Source organism: Leopardus geoffroyi, chromosome B4 (assembly GCF_018350155.1).
Source record: "Leopardus geoffroyi isolate Oge1 chromosome B4, O.geoffroyi_Oge1_pat1.0, whole genome shotgun sequence".
Classification (NCBI taxonomy): Eukaryota; Metazoa; Chordata; class Mammalia; order Carnivora; family Felidae; genus Leopardus; species Leopardus geoffroyi.
Window position 1 is genome coordinate 140,991,923 of NC_059341.1, and position 23,023 is coordinate 141,014,945.

Genomic DNA, 23,023 nt, shown 5'->3' on the forward strand with positions numbered 1-23,023 from the left:
CATGTTCACGGGGAGCGAGACCGGCTGGCGAGAGGAGGTGCGAGCGCTGGGCGCCTGGGGGCGTCTCTGGGGACCCATGCGAAGTGGGGACGGGCCGAGGGAGGGGCAGTGGCACCCCCACGGCTGAGCAGGTGCCCCATCAGAGGCTCCATTTTGGCCCCCAGCCCCAGTCTGGACAAGCCTGCACTCCCGGGCCCGGGGACAGGCCGGGGGACGTGCCGATGACGCCTGATGAGCGGGGGGCCCAGCTGCCCACGCGGCTGAGGCCCCTGACTGTCAGCCACTGGGGGCACCGTCAGCCCCTGGCGGGTGCCCTCCCCAGCACCAGAGCTGCGTCAGCGTCACTGACACCGTGACGTGTGGCACGAAAGGCCCCTGTGTCCCTGGGACGCGGTGGCCAGAGCTGTGCCTGCCACCGCCTCCAGCAGGAGGTGGGCTCGGGCCGGCTGAGCTGAGCTCTGCAGAAGGCGTGTGCTCAGCAGCGGCCGGCCAGTGCCCTCCGCGCGGCCGGCCCCCGGCACGCCCGGCCGCCACGCTGCGTGGGGGACGGGTGGCCGTCAGCCGCTCGATGCGTCCTCTCGTGTGTGTGCGCACTCACTCGTGGACGCACAGACGGGTGCGTGCTGTTTGCCCATGTTCGTGTGTTTAAGAGTCTGTGTGCATTTGCGTGACCGTCGTGTTCCCGTGCGTGTGAACAGGAGCACATGTGAGCAGGCGGGGACGTGTGTGATTGGCCGTGTGGACACGGCAAGGGGGGCCGCGTGTTCCCCGCTTTCAGAGCTGCGTGTGTGACGGGAAGGAGTGGAGGGGTGGGGTCCGCCGCCTCCAGGCTGCTTCCAGAAAGGTGAACGGAGCCCAGGAGGAGCCCGGGGTCACACTGCGGTGACGTGGCCTCGACTGAGGGCCTGGCAAGGCAGGGGGAGCTGCTGTGAGGCTAACGGGAGCGTCCCGAGGTCCTCAGGGTGCACGCGAGGCTGGGGCCGTCTCCCCCAGCGTCTGTCCACGGCCGCCAGCCCCAGTGGCTGCAGGGGGCCCGACCGTGAGGGATGCGTGTCCGTGAGCACCGACAGGCTGAGCCCTGTGTGGGCACCTGCTCCGGCCGGCACCGTGCTCCCCTGGGAGGACCGGGCCCGAGGGTGGACGAACGCTGCTGCTGAGGCCCCGCGGCCGGCACACGGCAGTGCAGCATGGAACCCAGGCCCTTCTGCCGGCCCCACCAGCTCGGGCGTCTGGCCGTGTCCCGGGGTGTCCCGCACCCTGGGCGGCACAGCCCCAGCCGGGACCGGCCCTCAGCACTGTCTGTGCAGCCCCCTCCCGGATGACGCAGTCCCCCGCCTGCGTGGCCTTCTTGCCTGCAGAACCTCGTCGTCCTCTCGCCACCGAAGGGGAGTCGTCCCCAAGACACCTTGTTCTCGCTCTCAGACCCTCGGTCAAGCGTTGGGGCGGCCTAGGCCTCCCCGGTGGCGGAGCCTCGGTGACCGCGTTCCCTGGGTGCGGCTCAGGGAGACAGACGGGGAGCGCGGATGCGGATTCCCTTTGATCCACACTTAAGCCCCTTCCTTGCCGATCCTCACCGCTGATCCCAGAGAAGCTTCCCCGACACTTGTCGGGATCCTCGCCCAGATGCCACGCAGAGGATTTCCGGGGATTGGGCCGAGCGTGTGCCTCAATCCTGTAGCCGCTCCGCGGGCTTAGGGTGTCCGTCTCCTGGCTTCCAACAGGGCTTTGGGGCCATCTTTTACCGTGACAAAATGGTGCATCCGGGACAGGACGTCGTGGTGGGGCCCCGGCAGGAATGATGAGCGGAGGAGGAGGGAGGACTGGGGCGGGGGGTGGGGGGTGCACTGGGCAAAGCGCTGGCTCCCGCGTGGCCGGGCCCGGGAGGGGCTCTCGCCCGCACCCAGCGTCTCCCCCAAGGGTCCGGCCCAGGACGGCGGCCGCTCATTGCAGAGACGTTCCTGGGGACGCTGCGAATGGAGTCCTGCGCGTCCCCACCCTGCCCTGGGGAGCCGCACTGGTTCTCAGCTGCAGTGTCTTCCGAGCTGACTTTCCAGCTGAATGAGAAGTGTGTCCGAGGGGTGAGTGTCCCTCGTGTCACAGGCTGCTGTGACAAAATGCCACCCCCAGGGCAGCTTCAGCAGCAAATGTTTGGGGGCCGGGATTTGAGGCAAGGGCACCGGTGGCTCAGGTTCCAGCAAGAGGCCTCCTCCGGCTTCTCACGTGTCCTCGTGGGCTCGGTGCCGAGGGACAGTGGGGACTCGGTGTCTGCTCTCACACGGGCACCAGTCCTATGGGACCGGGACCCCACCCTCGTGACCTCATGTCACCTGACTTCCGTAAGAGCACGGTCCCCGAGGGCCCACACGTTGGGGGTAGAGGGTCAGGGCTTCACCTTGCGACTTAGCGGGGTGCAGTCCCGTCCCGGCCCCGCTGGCCTCCTCCCACCGCCCCGGAGCGGACAGGCACACCGGCACAGGGCAGATGCACGAACACGCACCTGTGCTCGCTCGGCCTGGACCCGTGTGTGTCCTCCGGCAGGGGGGCGGGAGCTGGGGCCGAGGCTGTGGTTGGAAGCGTGCGTCTGGCCCGCTGGGGGCATCCAGTCTGAACGCGCAGACCCTGCACAGGGGACCCTCTGATTTGCGCGGATCCCCTTCCCGTAAAAGCGCGGTCAGCCGGCTGTATGTGCCTCTGGAAGGACGCGCACTATGTCCTAACTCGGAAAGCAGCCACAGGCCCGCAGCCACAAAATGATGGGGTGCCTCCAGCAAGGGAGAAACGTGGCTCTTTTCTGCCTGGAAGCGGTTGGTTTGGGCTTTATGGCCGCCGCGTCACTCCGGGCTCAGCGGCCACCTGGGGTCTACCCACCCTGTCGCTTGCCTGCACCCCCGGTGATGACGGGCTCAGGTCAGCCCCCCGCTTTTGGAGGAGGACCAGGGAGGGGCCGTGGTCACTGCGAGACCCACCGTGGATCGGTCCGATGGCAGCACTGGCCCACCTCCTGAGGACCCCGCTCGCAGCACCGACCCCCGGCCCCTGCGTCCCCATCCTTCACCCGGCCCGCGTGTGCCACACTGGAGGGACGTCCGGTGCTGCTTTTAAGGAGAGAACAGACTTGTCCACTCCAGGACGAGGCCGTGGCTGCTCCCTGAAACTGTCCTCAACACCCTGTTACCACTTACTGGGGGCTGGGGGCTGGGGGCCAGGGCCGGGCCTGGGGAGCAGCACCGAACGGGGTCCGGGGCAGCAGTGGCCGGCCGCCCCGCGTGGCCGGCGCCCAGGGTGGGGTCAGGGTGCGGGCGCTGCCCCAGCTGAGCCACGCTGACCGCCCTCCTGTCTCCCACAGCTCGGATCATCAAGACAAAGCAGTGGTGCGACATGCTCCCGTGTCTGGAGGGTGAAGGCTGTGACCTGCTGATCAACCGGTCAGGCTGGACGTGCACGCAGCCCGGAGGGCGGATAAAGACCACCACGGTGCGTACGCGGCCCTGCTCGCTCTGGGACGCAGGGAGGGCGGCGGGCCCCGGGCACCGGGTCCTCGAGGGGAGGCGGCCCCACACCGGCGATGGCGGGGGCAGTCGGCTTCCTGGTGTGGAGGGGCCACGCCTGCCTCCACGCCCGCCTCGTTCTCTGGGCTCCGATCAGTCGGTCCCTGGGCTGTCCCCGCCCCCTTGGGCCGTCACGGAGAGCGTGACAGAACCACTCAGGGGGTAGCTGAGGGCCCACGCACAACCGGTGGCTGGTGGTGTTGTGTCGTTTCTGGGGCAGGGGCGTGCTCGAAGCTCCAGGAGAAGGGCTTGGGGCCCCCCAGAGCGGGGCGAAGGCTCTAGAAAGAGCAGGACTGACTGGGGAGGGGTGGTGACCTGAATGTCTGTTCCCGCCCTGGGCACCGCAGAGTGGCCACTTGGCAGAGGCCCTGACAAACCCCCGAGGTGACCCCTGTCCTTCCCCAGCACCCCCCTGTCCACTGAGGGGACACACCGCGGACCCTCCTTTCCAGGCTCTGCGACCAGCCCTGTCCCCATGGCTGCTGTTCCTTGGGGGTGGGAGTGGGAGGGGCAGGAGGGGAGGGGAGGGGGTCCTGGGACTGCTCGCTGAGGTCCCTTTCCCAAAGGTAAGTTCCTCGAGGCCGGTGCAGCGACGGCCCAGGCCACGGGAGTCGGCGCCCGTGTCCTCTGGTTCTGGCCCTGGGGCTCCGCAGGCCGAGGCCCACACGGCAATGACCTCTGCTGCCTGCTGGCCCATTCTCACCCCAATCCCGCCCTTCCTCGTAAGCTCCACCTAGAAACTGAGGACTGGAGTAGGTTGTGATCTGGCCGTGACTCCCGCCTCGGGAACGTTGAGTCAGGGAGGTCTGGGGTCCCTGGGGAAGCATCTGGAAAGCCCCACGGGGGTCCGGGCCTCCTCCCCGGATTGCTTTGGAGGCCGCAGCCCTCAGGAGCTGGGCCAGAGGAAAACCCGCGGCCTCTGGGTGGAGCCCATATGCTGCAGGCCCCTCGGGGGCACGGTCTGAGCAGCGGCTGCCCGTCGGTGGGAGTTAGGCCGTTCTCCCTTGGTGGCAGCGTGGGCTGGGCGGGGGGCACCGGCCGCATGCGGCCCTCAGCTGAGACAGTCACTTGTTCACCCGCGATGAACACGGGAACGGGCACCCTGTCCTCATGCCCATCAGGGGTGCAGGGACCTGCCACCTGCCTGGTGGCTCCGAGGGAGCCCAGGGGAGCTTCTGACGTGTGGCCACCAGCTCCAGGGGCTCATTATTCTAGGGTCCCCGTCTGCGTGCCATTCCCAAACGGGGGAGACCTGGGGACACGCAGACCCTAGCTGGTCAGGGCCACTGTCCTCCATCCGTGGGGACCGAGGGGTCAGTGTGATAAAGCCGGAGGGTGGGGGCCTTCCCCGGTGTCTCCAGACAGAGCTCCGGCTCTCACGGCAAGGCTGGGCTGTGGTGACCCGTGTGCAAAGCTTTCCGAAAAGTTTACTTGAGCTCTTGACCCAAACACCGTATAATTGGAGGCGTAGTCCGGGTTTCAAGGTCGCGTCTCGATTCTCTTACAGATGCTCAGTTAGCACTATGGGGTCTCCCCTTCCATCACGACGGTTTTCCCGTGAGATGGGCTCTGAGGGACCTCGTGATGGCTTGGCCAGGTGACAGCCAATTCCAACTCAGTGGCTAGAGCGCGTCTGGAGCGGTGCCCCTCCCCCCACCCCCACCACGTCTCACCTCACGCCTCCGTGTTCTCTTCTCTGTGCCCACCCACCTGTGAGTGGCCCTCACGCGGGGCCCCCGTACGCGGGTGCGATACGTTAATGACTCCAGCTCCTGGGGAGAGACCCCGGGCGCGTGCTGGTGTTTGCGTGTCCTAGAGCGGGGCTCCTCAGAGGGCAGCTTGCTCCCCATTAGTGGGTCATGAAGTTAATTTCCTGGATCATGATCAGCATTTAAAAGAAGTTAGAAGAAATAGAGTAAAACGAGAGAGTCCCGCGTCGTGAGGGTGAATGCCGCGTAGCGAAAAGCCCACGCACGGGGTCACCAGGGAGATGGGGTCGTCATGGCAGGACACGGCGAGGTGTGGTGGCCCGGCAGCCTCGGGGTGCTCCCGCGTCCGTGTGGCCCCAGGCTCCGCTTCTCGCTCCGCTGGCCCGTGGACGTCGGCCTGCACCAGGAACGTAACCCGGGAGGACGCGCCCTCCCCCGTGTCCGGCGCTGAGGCCGTGACCTGCATGTGTCATCAGGTGCTCGTCCGCGCGCTGGTGCTCCGTCCCCCGAACCAGATAGAAACCCACGTTCCCGGTCAGCCATTAGGCGCCACACTTGAGTCCTGTGCGGAGCGAGCGCCCGGTTGGGGGGAGTGTCTGTCCCGTTCTGCTCAGGAACTGGGACTTCGTGGAAACTCGCTTCCCCCGAAACCACACTTCCCGAGGGCCGGCTCTGAGAGGAGGCCCGGCGGCCGCAGCCTGAGCTCGTCCGTGCCCAGAGGTGGACATCCTGCCCGGCTGTTCAGGACGGCAGGCAGTCAGGGGGCACAGTGTCTTGGCATCTCGGCCAGACCCTGGGAGGGGATGCCCGGCGGCCCAGCCTGGCCTGCCGACCGGTCCAGGAGCTCAGCACTCACTATGGACCAAATCACACGGAAGACGAACGCCAGGGTGGGGGTGGGGTTGGCTGCCGTTGATTCCTGTTGGGTCCTGCCTGTTAACACCCCCTGTGGTGCTGAGTGTCTTTCCACAGGGCCCTCGTCTGGGCCGAGCAAGCCAGCTTGGGACGGGGTGGGGGCTACTGTCCCTTCCACTGCCCATCTGCACAGTCCTGAGGATGATGTGTTGTCCAGATGGCCCACTTGGCCCGGAGCTCCCGCCTCGGCCTGCTGCAAGCTTGGGGCCCCACACCCTAGACCCTCCCACCCAGGACCCCCCACCCTGGACCCCCACACCCTAACACCCCACCCTGGACCCCCACACCCTGGACCCCCCCACCCTGGACCCCCACACCCTAGACCCCCCCACCCTGGACCCCCACACCCTAACACCCCACCTTTGACCCCCGCACCCTGGACCTCCACACCCTAGACACCCCCCACCCAGGACCCCGCACCCTGGACCCCCACACCCTAGACCCCCCCACCCTGGACCCCCACACCCTAACACCCCACGCTTGACCCCTGCACCCTGGACCCCCACACCCTAGACACCCCCCACCCTGGACCCCCACACCCTAGACACCCCTCACCCTGGACCCCTGCACCCTGGACCCCCTAACACATTGGACCCCAACACACTGGACCCCCATACCCTAGACCCCCACACCCTAAAATCCCCACACCCTGGAACCTCACATCTAGATCTCATACCTTAGACCCCACTACCTAGACCCCAACACTCTGGACTCCCATGCCCTGGACCCCCAACACTTGACCGCCCCCACCTGGACCCCCATACCCTGGACCCCATACACATTGGACCCCCACACTGGACCCCCATTCCCTGGATCCCACACCCTGGACCCCCACACCCTAGACACCCCTCACCCTGGACCCCCCCCGCACCCTAACCCCCCACCCTGGACCCCCGCACCCTGTACCCCCACACCCTAGACACCCCCCACCCTGGACCCCCACACCCTAGACCCCACACCATGGACCCCTGCACCCTAGACCCTCCACACATTGGACCCCGGTACCCTAGACCCCCCAAACCCTGGACCCCTGCACCCTGGACCTCCATACACATTGGACCCCAACACACTGGACCCCCATACCCTAGACCCCCACACCCTAAAATCCCCACACCCTGGAACCTCACATCTAGATCTCATACCTTAGACCCCACTACCTAGACCCCAACACTCTGGACTCCCATGCCCTGGACCCCCAACACTTGACCGCCCCCACCTGGACCCCCATACCCTGGACCCCATACACATTGGACCCCCACACTGGACCCCCATTCCCTGGATCCCACACCCTGGACCCCCACACCCTAGACACCCCTCACCCTGGACCCCCCCCGCACCCTAACCCCCCACCCTGGACCCCCGCACCCTGTACCCCCACACCCTAGACACCCCCCACCCTGGACCCCCACACCCTAGACCCCACACCATGGACCCCTGCACCCTAGACCCTCCACACATTGGACCCCGGTACCCTAGACCCCCCAAACCCTGGACCCCTGCACCCTGGACCTCCATACACATTGGACCCCAACACACTGGACCCCCATACCCTAGACCCCCACACCCTAAAATCCCCACACCCTGGAACCTCACCTCTAGATCTCATACCTTAGACCCCACAACCTAGACCCCAACACCCTGGACTCCCATGCCCTGGACCCCCACACACCTGACCGCCCCCACCTGGACCCCCATACCCTGGACCCCATACACATTGGACCCCCACACTGGACCCCCATTCCCTGGACCCCCACATTCTGGACCCCAACACCCTAGACCACCCCCACCCTGGACGCCCACATCCTAGATCTCACACCCTAGACCCCCACACCCTAAACCCCTATACCCTGGACCCCCACACACTGAACCCCCTCACACTGGACCCCACACCTGAGACCCCCACACCCTAAAATCCCCACACCCTGGAACCTCACATCTAGATCTCATACCTTAGACCCCACAACCTAGACCCCAACACCCTGGACTCCCATGCCCTGGACCCCCACACACCTGACCGCCCCCACCTGGACCCCCATACCCTGGACCCCATACACATCGGACCCCCACACTGGACCCCCATTCCCTGGACCCCCACATTCTGGACCCCAACACCCTAGACCACCCCCACCCTGGACCCCCACACCCTGGACGCCCACATCCTAGATCTCACACCCTAGACCCCCACACCCTAAACCCCTATACCCTGGACCCCCACACACGGAACCCCCTCACACTGGACCCCACACCTGAGACCCCCACACCCTAAAATCCCCACACCCTGGAACCTCACATCTAGATCTCATACCTTAGACCCCACAACCTAGACCCCAACACCCTGGACTCCCATGCCCTGGACCCCCACACACCTGACCGCCCCCACCTGGACCCCCATACCCTGGACCCCATACACATTGGACCCCCACACTGGACCCCCATTCCCTGGACCCCCACATTCTGGACCCCAACACCCTAGACCACCCCCACCCTGGACCCCCACACCCTGGACGCCCACATCCTAGATCTCACACCCTAGACCCCCACACCCTAAACCCCTATACCCGGGACCCCCACACACTGAACCCCCTCACACTGGACCCCACACCTGAGACCCCCACACCCTGGACCCCACACACTGGACCCCCACACACTCTCCACACACTTACACTGAGAATCTTACAAGGACCAAGAACCTAGCAAATGTTCTGGGCCCCCCGTTAAAAAAGAAACAAACAAAAACACACGTGCTGCTCGTGTTTGCCATCTGGACACCCGTATGAAGTGACAGGGACAAGAAAAGGAGAAAGGCACAGGGGGAAAGAGAGGAGACGGCAGGAGGCACCGTGCAGGCAGGCCCTCCCGCCTGGCCCCACGGCAGACGGCCCCAGGGGGTTCGTGCCAGGGCGGGGCCCGTGTCTGGCGCGTCTCCAGGTGGGGGAGCTTCCTGAAGACCCAGGTCCTGAGAAGCACAGGCCCCCTCAGCTCCCGGAGCGCTGTCTCTCTGAGGACCCCTCCACCGTGAGTCCCCTGCGCCCCCCCCCCCAAGTGACCGCAGCCACAGCTCATTCTCACTGGGCTCTGGGGGCCGGAGGTCAGATGTCGAGGCGAGGCTCCTCCAGAGGAGAGGAGGGAGGGTCCGTCGGCCTCAGGCCGGGTCTGGGGCTCCGTCGTCACGTGGCCGTGTGCCTGCGGGAGCCAGTGTTTCCCTCGAGAACACTCGGCCATCACGTCCAGGCCCGTCCCAGGTTAAGGATGGTTCTGTCTCACGAGCTTTATTTATTACATCTAAGATGACTCCGTTTCCAAAAATGTCACTTCCCGAGGGTCAGTGGGCATGAATTTTGGGTGGGACGAGGGTCCCATCCCGTCCCGTCCGCTAACTTAAGCCCAAGGTGGGCCGCCGTGGCGTGGGGCCCGAGGACCCTTCTGGGAAGCCCAGCCTCTGCCCGTTGGGTCCACAGGCCACGCTGGAGGACGTGGGGGAAAGCAAAGGGCCGGTGCTCTAGCAGGGAGCACAGAGGACGCAAACCACAGGCCGGAGGCACAGGCACCCGGAAGGCCGTGGAGCCACTGGCCACACAGAGAAGCTGGCGGGGGGCCCGCGGGAGCAGGGGGTGGGAAGGCGGCAGGAGGAGGGCACGCCAGTGGGGCCACGTGTCCCCGGCCTCTTCCCTTCCTCCCCCAGGTGGGGTCCCTGAGCCCCCCGGGGCGGGGGAAGGGGGTGCGATGGCCCCGCATCCTCCGTGCTCCCCTGTGAGCGGCCCCCGCCGACCCCTCTCGACACAGGGGCGAGCTGTCACCCCCGTGCTCTCGCGCCCCAGATTTGTGACAAGAGTCACGGTGGATTCAGGACGCTGAGTTGGACACCAGGGAGATAAAAGGCATTTTGGGGGGATTACGTGTACGGTTTTTATGACGACGGAAGTATAAAATATGTATAAAGTGCACACGTGAGCACATGTGCACCTGTGGTTACACACGCGCGCGCATTTGTGTGCACATACACCTGCACGAGTGTGTGTGTGCAGAGCAGATTGTGTTAGCCCGCTGGTGGAAGGACAGAGCCTTCCAGAAAGTCGTAGCGTCGATTGTTGACGAGAAGTAGGAAAAACAGAGACCAGTTCAGGAGGTCGGAAGAACACAGGGTCCAAAAACGGAGAGAAACGGAGGAGAGAAGATTATCAAAGAAATACGTAAGAAAAGAAATCCCCAGAGCTCAGAGGTGCAGGTTGCAGAGGGAGGGGTGAGTCAGCGCGGGGCCGCGGGCCGGCCCAAAGCCAGAGGGGGAAAGGGTCACGTACGGACTCGGATGCGGCCGCTGCTGTCCTGCCCAGTCGCTCGAAGCCAGACCCGAGCAGCACACGTCTTCCCAATTTCCAGGACGCAGCTCCCGACCTGGGGTTCCGGGACTGGAGGAATGTTCCCGGGTGTGGGAGAGAGCGCCTCTAGCCGGCGGGGCCCCTCCGTGCATCCCCTGCGGTGGGAATAAAGTCCTCCATCCGCGAAGAGGAGGACCGAGAAGGACGAGCCCCGGGGGAGCCTCCGGCACAGCCCGCTGCAGCCGTGGGGCCCCCAAGCTTTGGGCTGGTCTCGCGTTTCCCTTCCACGGAAGAGCTTTATTTATTACGTATCTCGTGAGCCCATTATTTGTGAGGCACTGCGGGTCCAGGAAGTCCCGGTGGGCACGAACCCTGCCCCCACGGAGCCCCAGGAGGGTCCTCAGGTGACTCCCCGGGGAGGGGACGGCTGTCTGAAGTGGGCAGAGACGGTTGGGGGAGAGCGGTCCACACGGGCACCTGCGGCCTGCTCCCAAGACAGCCTGGCTTCTTAGGAGCTGGGGGCCCCCGGTCGTCTCCAAGGGTGAGGCAGGGCCCCAGGGGATATGGAAGATGCCGGAGAGTCCCTTCTGCGTGCGCCGGGGGCACAGGGACCACTTCAGGAGGGCTTTGTCTTTGTGAGGCCGGCTGGGGCCACGGGCTCGAGGTCACTCTGTCTGGGAGAGGGTTGCAGATGAGACTCTGTGGTCCCAGCTGCAGAGGAGGGGACCCACTGGGTCTGCAGTGTTAGAGAGGGGACACGGTGGCAGCCGTTGTGGGAGGGGCGGGTGTCAGGATGGGCTCGTGTTTCCGGCCTGGTGACTCCTGTAGGCATCCAGGACCACCCCCCGGCCCACACACTAGGCGCTAGGCCGTCCGAAGTCAGCGTGACAGCCCCCGGGGTCCGTGGCTGGGGTGGGGGGGTTGGAGGCCCCCAGCGGGGAGGGTGGCGTGCGCAGTCGTGGAGGGAAGTCCAGAGGCGTCCACCACAGAGCGGCCGACCTGCGTGTGATGCGTCTGCTCCCTCTTCTCTGCGAGGGGTCCCCTGGTCCCTCCCAGCCCCCCCAGGCCCACGGGTCAGTAGGAATTCCCGCAGCCTTGCCGACCTCGGGGGTTGTGTGTGCCCAGCTTTCTGTCCCGTGAGGCCTCCTTCCGTCCCTCCGTGCTCAGGGCGACCCGGGACTCCTTCGCTCCTGAGTTCCAGGACTTCCGGGAACGTGGACACAGTCTATCACTTCCTGCAATCGCTGTGCCCCCAGCCTGGCTCTCCCAGCCGCTGAAGGCCCGCTCGCCCGTCTGGCCGTCCACCCGCCGCACCGGCCGGCATGTCCTGAGCACTCCTAGTGCCCGGTCCGGGCCAGCCCGTGCTGTGCGTGGAAACTGCAGGTTCTGGCCCCACCGGGAGGGGACACGCTGCTGGTCCCTTTCGTGGGCCCCGGGCCTTCAGGGCTCTCCAGACGTGCCTGCCAGCCGTGAGCCCCTACAGGTGGGATCATCCTGACAGCTTCCAGGAGCTCCGTGCCTCGTGGAGGTGTTTGGGGGCCTCTGGTTTGTCTCCGATCTTGAATGAGCCATCCTAGCAATTAGAAGCTTTTATTACAGAGCGGGGTCTCAGCTGCCGTTCTGCTGCTCATTCTGAAAACCAATAAAAGAAAAATGACTCTGGGCCCCGAGCGAGGCAGCGCGGGGCTTTATTGGCCGGAGGCCACAATTGGCTGGCTTGTGACAGGTCTTTCCTTGTCTGCTTTGAGGGGAGGGAGACAGTGGTCCCTGCGGATCTGCGGGGGTTTCCACCAGTCCCCCCGGCAGGCGTCCCAGGCCCCCAGCCGAGTGCCCCCGGCTCTGTGCGTCGAGGCCCTTCCCGGCGTGCCCAGCCTCTGCAGGCAAGCTCATTTGCCACGTTCCCCTCCCAGGGCACCCGTCCGTGTAGACAGGGCTCCCTCCTGCACACATTGCCCCAGGCCGGCCTGTTTCAGAGAAATACACCCTGGGAACCCTGTGAGCAGCCCCGGGTGCGGGGCGCATGGGCTCCTGGGAAGGCGCCTGGAACAGACCGTGGTGTCAGCGGGGAACCTGGGCCCTGAGTTGATCCAGGTTGGGCTGCGTCTCCCCTCGGCCCCTGCCCCAGGATTTGGGGGGCAGGTGGGGAGACCGCAGCGGGCTCTCAGGAAGTGGGCCTCCGGGTGGGACGGTGCAGGTCAGCAGGGCACGGGGTCAGAGAGCAGGCGCAGAAGACGAGGCTGGGGCTCCAGGAGGCTCCTCATCAGAGCGCAGGATGGGACGAGGGCCCCGCGGGATAATCCCCGGTCCAGCTTGTGCCGTGTCCGCCGCGGCGGGTTCCCGAGGAGGGAATTAGCAGCCGCCCACACCACTTGTAGAGCGCTATTACGCATCTTGGCGCGAGGACGAGACGGGTAATGGATGTGCCTCTAACGGACAAACGGGATTTTCAGCTGGAGAGTTTCTGTTGGGACCCGTGCGGTGGGGGCACATGGCGGAGCCCCCCACGCCCCGCACGCGCCCGCGAGGTTGTGCTTTCTGGCGTCCGTTCGGGGCTCTCCTCTCCCGCGGCGGATGCCGGGCGGAGCTTTGGCTGAGAAACCGCGCACGGTGGCCCGTGGCTCAGGGCCTCCCCTGCCGCCTGCAAGGATCAGGGGACAGAGGGCCAGCCGTGCCGTCAGGTCTGGGGCTGAGCGGCCCCTCCCGCAGGGCCGAGGGGCCGCCGTCCGTCAGGCGTGTGGAATCAGATGGAATGGTGTTTATGGCGGGTCCACCGGAGCCCAGGCAGCGCACAGAGCGTGGCCCGGGTGTGCCCTGCCGGGAGGGAGGCATCTGGGCTCAGGATGGGGCGTGGCCGCCTGGGGGAGCGGAGGGGAGGAGGGCGGAGACGCAGGAGGACTCCCAGCCAGCCCCTCTCATCTGCCCTCTGGGAGCATCTCAGCAAATACGACAGACAGCGTCCTGCCAGGACAAAGGGCTTTTGTCAGGTTTCTAGGATTAGCGTCCAGGGAGGCCGAGCAGAGGGCAGAACTCCCCCGAGCAAGTCAGTGCCCGCACCCAGCTAATTCTTTCTGCCGCACAAACAATGAAAAATACCGAGTCATTGCTCTGATCCCTGTCTGCAATCCATTTTGTGTTCCTTGAATCACTGCTATTTATCACCACAGTAATAGCTGGACGTTTTAATAGATTCCGTGTGTAAACAAAGAACGCGGCCGGCCGGCCCGGCACCAGCTAGCATCGTGAGCTGCGGCAGTCTTCATTTGCTCGGCAGAAGCGAGCCCAGAAACGGAAAATTGGTTTGACCAAGCCCGCATTATTTCCGTGGGCACTTTCGGCCGATTTCGCGATGGGAGACGTTACGTGCTGGTAGCTGTTTAGGGTAACGGCACTGCATCAGTCTCAATTTTCCTGAAAGCAGTTGTTCTCTGGATTGTCTTAAATACGTAAATGGCACACGGTTGAATTGCGGGGGGACGTGACCAGTGGAGAAACCAGTGGGCCTGGGGCGAGCCCCCCGCCACAGGGTTGGGGCGTCCCTCATGCCACAGAGGTGAGGCCAGCCCGCCAAGCCGACCACATCAGGGTTGGGACGGGCCCCAGCGCGAGGCCTGGGAGGCTCAGTTCTGTCGTCCCCTCGCCCCTGCATGGGCAGCTGGGGCACAGCGTCGGGGCTCTCCCTCCCCTCCCCCTCCCCTGCCCCCACCCCCATCCTTCCCGGAGCCACGTTGGATGCTTGGGATGCGGGGAGGAAGCCTGCCTAGTCCTGCCCCTCAGAGAGCTGACGGGCCCCCGTGACAGTCCGTGGAGGGACAGCTTTCGGCCCCATTTGGGCTTGCACAAGTGGCCATCGCTTAGACGTGAGGTCCAAAGTGTCTGCTGAATAGATGGGGGAGAAATACCGGCCTTCGGAAGGCACTGGCCAGGCCTCCGTGTCCCACCGCTCACCCTGATGCCTGGGGCTCCGGGATCCGAGAAGGTCAAATGGTCCCAAGTCTCAGCAGTCCACAGGGAAGGTGGGGACCCTGCCTCAGACACAGTCTGTGCTCCCCCCCCCCCCCGTAAGGGAATCTTCTGGAGCGAGCAGACCGGCTGCTGCCACCACATTGCCCACCCTGCCAGCCCACCACACGGCCGTGGGCTGTCGGGGCCTGCCCGGTGCCTTTGCCCAGAGCTCTCCTGCTATCCCAGAAGTCAAGGGGGGTCCCTGCGACCCCACAAGCATGAAGGGGCCACCTTGTCAACAGCGAGTGTTTGATAAGGGCTGATCAAGTTCAGAGTGATCCCGAGTTGCTGGGACTGTTTGTGTTAATTCTGTCTTCTGGTCCCGGCTTTCGTGAGCTTTTGGGCAAAGTGGTCCAAAACATGTTTTTTCCTGTTGGTTTAATACGTCCTTATGATCTTACAAATGACGTTGCTTAGGGCTTTGCTTCTTTGTAAAGGACAGAGGTAAACCCAGCCCCTCTCGGCTGTGCTGTGATGTGTAAGATCACATAAGCGAGAAGTCAGTCGGTCAGTGTGCACACTGCACAACCTCCAGGGCAGGATGCCTTCCCTGCCTGGCGCCCACGTCCCAGCCGGCCCCTTGCACCCCTGGTTCTGATCATGCTGCACCTGTCTCCATTGCTGTGCCTCCGGGCTCTGTCCTCTGTGTGCCCGGCGTGGGGGGCTGCTGATCCCAGGCCAGCTGTGCCGCCCGGACAGCAGCACCGGGGACAGGGTCCTCCGCCGGCCGACCCCTCCCCAGTTGTCTGCGTGCCACTTGGGGACCACACGGCATGTGACGTGGACACTCGTTTAAAGATCAGTCTAAAACACACAAGGATTTCTGTCTCAACCCAAATTACCTTAAACGTCGACTCCCAGTTAGACCCGAGGCGTATACTGGACGACGTGGGTCCTGGGTGGTGGGTCCAGAGCCGCCACCACTGGGTTCTGGCACCCATCCTCCCTCGCGTCTTCTCCCCCGGCCGGAGCACCGAGCTCGGCCCCGCCAGGCGCTGTGTGTGACCCCCCTCCCCCCCGCTGTGCCCTGCTCCGTGACAAGCCTCCCACTCTCCGGCCGCTTCTCCGCTTTCTGCGTGAGATCGTCCCCACCCCTTTCACGTGGTGATATTTCTCATGCACACGTTGGTAGCCTCAGTTTCCTCATCTGTGGGATGGGGGAAGAGTGCACCCCAGGCTGACCTCACAGGTCCCTGGGGTGGTGGGAAAGGGAGAGAACGGTTTATGAAAGCCCAGGGGAGTCGGTGTGGGTCTGAGTGTTGCTGTTTTCCTCGTGTGGCACCTTCCGGAATATTCTGGAGTGCTCGCATCCCCAGTGGCTGCATCATCAGGAAGAAGCCATACCCGCAGCCCCTTCTGGAAGCCCCCGGCCCATCTGGTAGTAGGCGCTGGGTAGCAGGAAAGCCCCGGGGTGCTGGCCGTGTTGCCGCGTCTCTTGGTTTTGTTTGAATTTTGGCTGCGTCTCACTTTGTGTCGTCTCTGCCCACGTGGCTTCAGGTTTTCATGGGACTGATGAGTGGGGGAGGGAGGAGCTTCCCTCTTCCCCATTACCACGGCCATCCACACTAGGACTGAACCAGCCTGTTGGACATTTGGAGGAGAGAGGAATGGTCTGATCCTTCCTCCACGTCTGCGAAGAACCGGCCGGACTTTCTGGACTCATACGGTGTCACGCTCGTTACGACAGCTGCATGGTCTTTGCCTCGCTTCCGGTCTTATGTGTTTTTGGAAATAAAACCAATTGGCCATCGCATCCTGACTCAAAAGAAAAGAGAGACACGTGCTGAGTTTGGTAGCCTCGCCATGGGCGTGTCGCACGTGGATGGGAGGCCCCTTCTTGGCACATTGCTTTACCGTCTGCGCCCCAGCTCCGACGAGAACCTCCTAAAATGCAGAGAGAACCTGCGACTTCCTCATCGCGCCCGGGCCCACCCTCGAGCCCCAGGCCCGGCTGCACCGACCGGGAAACCAGCCTGCAGAGGTGGGGTCTGGCCAGCAGGAGCGCCCCCGATCGCCCTGCAGAGACTGACTCCCAGCAGCGTGACAGGACAGGAGGTGGTGGGTGGAGGTGAGCTTCACTGGAAGGGGCGGGGTGGGCAGGAGAGGGCAATGCGGTGGCTCACGCAGGGGCCTGTGTGTCCATTCAGTTCAGCGTTCTCAAAAGAACATAAAACCATCCAGCCAAGGCAGAGCACCTGACCCCCCAAGGGGGATAAACACCCCTGGGAGCCGCCCCCCCCCCAGTTGAGAGCCTATTGGGGTCACGTGAAGGCTGGGGGTCTCTGTGCATCCAGACCTTCCAGGCCAGCCTGGAACCGCAGGGCTCCCCCCTCCCCCGCCCCGCCCGGGAACCCAGAGGAAGGTTGGAGACTTGCTTGCCACCGGGCCTCTTGGCTCATTCCAGGCCAGGCTAGGCCTCTGCTTGTCCGAAGGGGGTTTGAAAAAACATCAGGGCCCAAGTTCAAACAGGAGCCTGTGGGAAAATGCACACTGTGGAAAGGAATACTTCATAAAGAATTAAAGGCAGAGTTAGCTCTGACAAGAGTTGTTTGAGGTACGCAGAGAAGACTTCTGGAGAATGTCTGCTGGTGGGTGTCAGAGACATACAGGGGGCTGTGCCTTCTGTGACCCGGGAGCCGCGAGCCACAGAGAAAGGACCACCCGGGGCAAAGGAGGTTTGCTGGGTGAGCTGGAGGAAAGGCAGGATACCCGAAACATGAGTGGAATCGAGAAAGGCGTTGGGAGCTGCGAATGAAGCAACCGTCCCTGCAGAAAACCGATGCCGTGAAGTGTGGGGGTCTTCAGCCAAGGAACAAGTCATAGGAGAAAGCCACGAAACGAGCCAGAGAGAAAAAAGTCGGTAGGTGTGAGGGCAGAGGGCACATTCCTAACCTGAGAAACGGGGCGCTCCAGAGGGGAAGCCACCGTGACCAGGAAAGAAAGAATCGTCAGATTAGGGCAAAAATAGGACTGGAAAGAAAACCCCCAACTACAAACGAGACAGAAGCATCAGGACCCACGCACTCCATGGCCTTGTGTTTGCGTGGAAAGGATGAGAGGGGGCTGCCTCATCCCAAGCCAGGCTAAATCAGGGAAATAAAATTAAGACAGGACAGAGGTCCACGGAACCTACGGAGGCACAGACCAGGCGCCCTCTGAACCGGAAGGAAACGAAGGATCACCACCAGGGATTTGACTGAAACATACTGTCACTTAAGAATTCAACCCCACTTCGGGGCCCCTGGGTGGCTCAGTCGGTTGGGCGTCTGACTTCGGCTCAGGTCATGATCTCACAGTTTGTGAGTTCGAGCCCTGCATCGGGCTCTGTGCTGACAGCTTGGAGCCTGGAGCCTGCTTACGATTCTGTGTGTGTCTCTCTCTGCCCCTGCCCCGCTCACACTCTTGTCTCTCTGTCTCAAGAATAAATAAACATTAAAAAAAAAAAAAAAGAATTCAACCCTAGTTCGAGTTGCTTTTCAGACCAAGGGACTAAAGAAGACAGTTTTAAATTTGCAAGGATTTAGAAAGTGTACCACCCACAAAGCTTCCCTGAAAATGTGAACAAAAATCATCTCAAGCCAATTGAAGAAATAAAAATCAAGAGCTGATGAGGGAAAAGGTCATGTGTGAGAAGAAGAATGGTGATTCTCGATACCAACAGATTCGTGGAGTCAAACAAATCACCCCTGTGAGTGTGCTTAGGAAGTTGAACGCAAAATCCACAGCATGTATTTAGTACACTGTATATTGTGAAAGATAATCGTTGTGTGATAGTAAACCAATTTGTAGCCTCTGGTGAGATTAACAGAGGCTGACATGCCGGAGCAGCTGGTGAGTAAGAGAAGAGTGACCTAACGTCTGTTCGTGGAGTAGAGGACCCGTGATGACTTAGGTCGTTAGAGACATGGCTTCATCATTGAGAGTGCGTTTGATTACACAAAGGTGGCCGATAATAGAAGAACCTGATTCCTTCAAACTATGGCTGAGGAGAAAGCATGTGAAACGTGCGTGTGTATAAAGACCTGAACCGTGAACGGACCATAACCAGAAATCGGAGTGGGACGTGCTATTCATGACAACTTCTGTGCCAGCAGTCACAATAAACGTAAGTGGGTTAGTCTCCCCTACTAAAAGGCAAGGACCGCTTAAATCAGGTTTTAAAATAATCAAGTATACTGAAATCGTTGTTGCACTATACGTTGATTTGGATGTAAACTTTAAAAATAAAATTTAAATTAAATAAATAAATAAATAAATAATCAAATATAGGAAAGCTTCTAAGGGCACTCCTACAAACAAAAATTTTAAAGCAACAAATAAATAAAGGTATACCTGGCCAAGGAGAGGGAAACGAAATCAGTAGGTAAAAATGACCAAATTGGAACATGTCGATTTAATGCTTAAGGATGATACATGTAGGGTCATACAAACGTTTATAGTTATTGACACATATCGATAATTAATGTCCAGCATAATGAAAGTGTCACGGATTAGCATACATTTCTGTGACGCAAGCCTGACTGCAAATAAACAAAATGATCAGAAACATAATTTTTAGTTGGAAATTTATACAACCCTTACATCTGTGTTAAGATCAAGTAAAAACCACAGATAACAATAAAAATAACCGGGACGTAGATCTTTTGAACAATAAAAATATCACAGCTGAATTTGCAGCTGCGTACTGAACATTAACCTACAAACAGGATGTTTCCAGTTGCCCATTGTTGATGAAACCCTTGCAGAAGAATCCATAAGCCACGAACGGAACCTGCCTAAGAGGGGAAATGTGTCAACCTTCTTTTCTGGTCACTTTCCAGTATATGTAAGATGCCCCCAAAGTAAATAAATAAATAGTAATAACCCCAGCAGCCAGTACCTTCCCACAGTGTTTTGGTCAGATGGAAGGTCGGGGTGGGGAGGTGCGAAAAGATGAAAAAAGTGAAGTCACACTCGAGTAGCCGCGTTCAGGGTCTGAAGTCAGTCTGTTGCTCGAGCACCTGACACCTGCCTAACTCAGAGCTTTCTGTGCCTCAGTGTCTACATCTGTAAAATGGGTGGGATGCCAACCCCCTCGCTTTCCAAGGCTGCCATAGGATTGAAGGATTTAGAAGAGTAATACTGTCACAGGAGAGCCAGCACATCCCAGACGACAAAGTCCATGCAGGTTAATCACTTTCCAAATGTTACAAGAACCACACACGGTGTATTGCCAGGCACAGTGAAAGATGGACTTTGGCATACTAATGTCTTTAAGTAACTTTATCTTTAAACTTTTTTAATGTTTATTTGTTTTTGAGAGAGGGAGACAAAGTGTGAGCAGGGGAGGGGCAGAGAGAGCAGGAAACACAGAACCTGAAGCAGGCTCCAGGCTCCGAGCTGTCAGCACAGAGCCCGACGCGGGGCTCGAACTCACAGACCGTGAGATCATGACCTGAGCCAAAGTCGGACACTTAATTGGCTGAGCCACCCAGGCGTCCCATCAGCCGTGTTCTTAAAAACATTAATGTGCAGGTATCTTTTCCCCAAACACTGGAAAATTACCCCATTCGTTTTAGGGACTAGGGAAACCACAACACCTGCTGTCTCCCCAGAGGTCCGAGAACACACAAAGCCATTGTGGTCCACAAAGACTGTGTCTGTGATGTGGCTCGGGCCGTGTGCTGAGCACTGGACTCACTCAGCAAAGTGCCCTTGGGGGCCCCCGTGTGCCCCGCATTGTTTTGGGCTAGTGGATACATCTGGGGGACCCCCGGAATGTGCGGGGGTGATTGGGACACACATCTGTGCCCGCATAAAGTAACAGAGTGCTGAATAACTCAGTCCTTTAAGAAACACAGCAGGCACCACAGAGTAGATTTAGGTAAGAAATAAACATCTATTTTAATATTTTAGAATCAGAGAAGACAACCAGCCCCACAAGAGGCTCAGATAAACACGAGCTCTAATTCCATAGATGCTGAAAAAGGCACCAGGCAGGAACCACATTTATTCCTAAGGAAAATATCAGACCACAGCGTCCATACCACAGACCTCCAAGGCCACCTGGAGGAGAAGGCAGGGGGCCCCCCCCACCCCGGAACCTAACATCCATCTGAGATGACGCCGAGGCAGCCGGCAGCCGTCTCCGTGATGACCTTCTCGAAGATCTGGCAAGTGCAGGCACGCAATTATTTGATACGAGAAAAACAGTCATTGTTACCCACAGATGAGGTAAACAGGTGTTTCCAAGCCTCTGCAGAAGCCGCTGAAATGCCTTGAAAACTAATCGGTTTATTAAGATGGACCAATTATGAATACAGAGGGTTGTCCCCTTGTGTTCATCTGTACGTTTTTGCAGATACAAGCTGAGATCAGATCAGCTCTAGGTCAGAGGTCAGCAAACTATGGCCTGGGGGCCAAATCCGGCCCCCTACTTATCTTTATAAATAAAGTTTTATTGGAACACAGCCTTCCTTTCACTTACAGATGGTCTAGGGATGCCTCGGGGCTGCAGCAGCAGACTTGAGTGGTTGCAGGAGAGACTTCACCCCCTGCAAAGCTGAAAATCTGTACCCCCTGCCCTTTGCCACTTGAGTTTGCCAACCCGGGGCTAGGTGAGGGGAAGTCCTCCGAGCCTGCCCGTGGGGATACGGAATTAGCAGCTGGTTGAATGTGGTGAACGTCGTTTAGGAGGCAAAAGCAGGTGAACTTGCCCGCAGACTTTAGGAAGAAACTTGCCTACCTGGCTGTGGAGGAGAGGCTAGACAAAACAGAAGCTGGTTCTGTTCCTACTTCAAGGCAAATGTGTTTCAGAAGCGTAAGGGCGTGTCAAAAACACACAAGTGAAATAAACCTGAGTAAGTAAGAGGGAGGGGGGGTCTCTGTTGATAACAGGAGAAAACATGTGAAGTCACTGGAAATAACGTTTTAGTGAGAAAAGGTTGATTACCTGTATAAAGATAACGGCAGAGTCTTATCAGGAGACAATTAAAGGGATTTGAATAAATCCCTTTTTCGATAAAGTCGGTGAGTGCCTAAACCCTGTGTGGTTGTCTGTGCCTTCAGATTTAATTTTTAGATTAATACAAGTTCAATCAAATCTCCGATGAAGTTTTTGGGAACATCACAAGGGATTGTACGTTTTGTGGGAGGGTAGGTCCGTCACGGTGGAGGTGGAGGAAGGCTCTGGGACAGAGGCCACCGAGATGTCCACGTCCCGCCAGGCGTGCACTTGGCTGTGCAGGGGGAGCTTGTGGGTGGCTGAGCCCTGGGCTGGGGGCCGCCGAGCGGCCCCCAGGCTGCACCCCAGCCGTCACCCCCCTGGTCCTTGATACAAGGACCGAGGACAGACTTAAAACCTGATGCAAAGTGTTAGCCTTCCCAGGGTTACTAACTGCTCCACGGACACGTGGCCCCGAGTGGAACGTGGGCATCAGTGGGATGGACTGAGGGGTGCGGTGAGCTGCAGAGACCAGTGGGGGAAGGGACGGGCCCCTGACAGCGGGCCGGGGAAAACGGGCTTCGTATTTGGGGGCAACTCGAGTCAGAGTCTGACCGCTCACCTCACGCCACATTGAATTCCCCGGGGACTCCAGACTGGACGTGGCCACCCAGACCGTGGGACGGCAGGAGAAAGCGAGGGGACAGGTGGCTTCAGGGTGAGGACAGGGATGCAGTTGCTATAAATCGCGTCTGAGGAATCGGGAATAACCAGGAACACTCCAGACAGTACACATGCTCAGACGCCGTTGTGCACACGCACGTAAATCCATCTGTTCAGGCTGACGGCCACCGTGAGCCATAGACTGTTCTCCCCACTGTACAGATGAGGACGCCGTGAGGTTCCAGAGTCAGCCGGAGCCCGACAGGCCCACGCGGGGCCCCGCCTTCAGCGGGCCGCCCGGACTTACCTTGACAGCCCAAACCTCCGAAAGCCGAACCCACCTTCCCAAAAACAGGCAGGTCACAGGGTCGGGAGGCAGTGGAGCCCCCACAGCAGGACTGGCTCCGAACCGCGCGGAGGAGGGACGGCACGCAGACAGGAGGCTAGCCCAGCGGCAGGGAGGTCCGGAAACGGCAAATGGGAACAGCGAGGAAAGTGGGGAGAGAGACCCCCAGTCGGGGAGCGGGCAGCCCGAACACGAAGGAGGTGCTCGCGTGTGGTTTTAATTCCGTTCGGTCTCACGTGGAGGCCTCGGGAAGGATGTGCCTAAGAACTGCCTTTCGAGAAAGTGCTTAGGGGACAGGCGTCAAGAGAAGCAGAAAGTTGCTCGGGCCATTGGGAGGCCAGGCTGGCGGGTGCTCAGAAGGGAAACGTAGTCACCACATGACCCGCCGCTCCTGTCCCGCGGGACCCCGGGCGTCCGCCCGACAGAAGAGGAAGCCACGCCCACTCAGAGAGCCGTGCTCGCGGGACCGCAGCGACATTGTGCGGCACGGCCCGGACGCCCCGCTGCTGATGAGTCCCGCCGTTCAGTGAATATCATTCCAGCAGAGCAAGGCCTCCGCCCGAGAGGCCGCACCGGGGACCAGCCCTGAACGCATCGCACAA

General features: G+C 60.8%; 1 protein-coding gene across 2 annotated transcripts in view; it reads left to right on the forward strand.

The window, feature by feature from the left end:
• Window positions 1-23,023, forward strand: part of TAFA5 (TAFA chemokine like family member 5) — a 196,519-nt gene that overhangs the window by 154,189 nt on the left and 19,307 nt on the right. For both annotated transcript variants that reach the window (XM_045465851.1, XM_045465850.1), the window contains exon 3: window positions 3,347-3,474. In XM_045465851.1, the coding sequence (XP_045321807.1) occupies window positions 3,347-3,474 (128 nt within the window). The remainder of the gene's footprint in view (window positions 1-3,346; window positions 3,475-23,023) is intronic.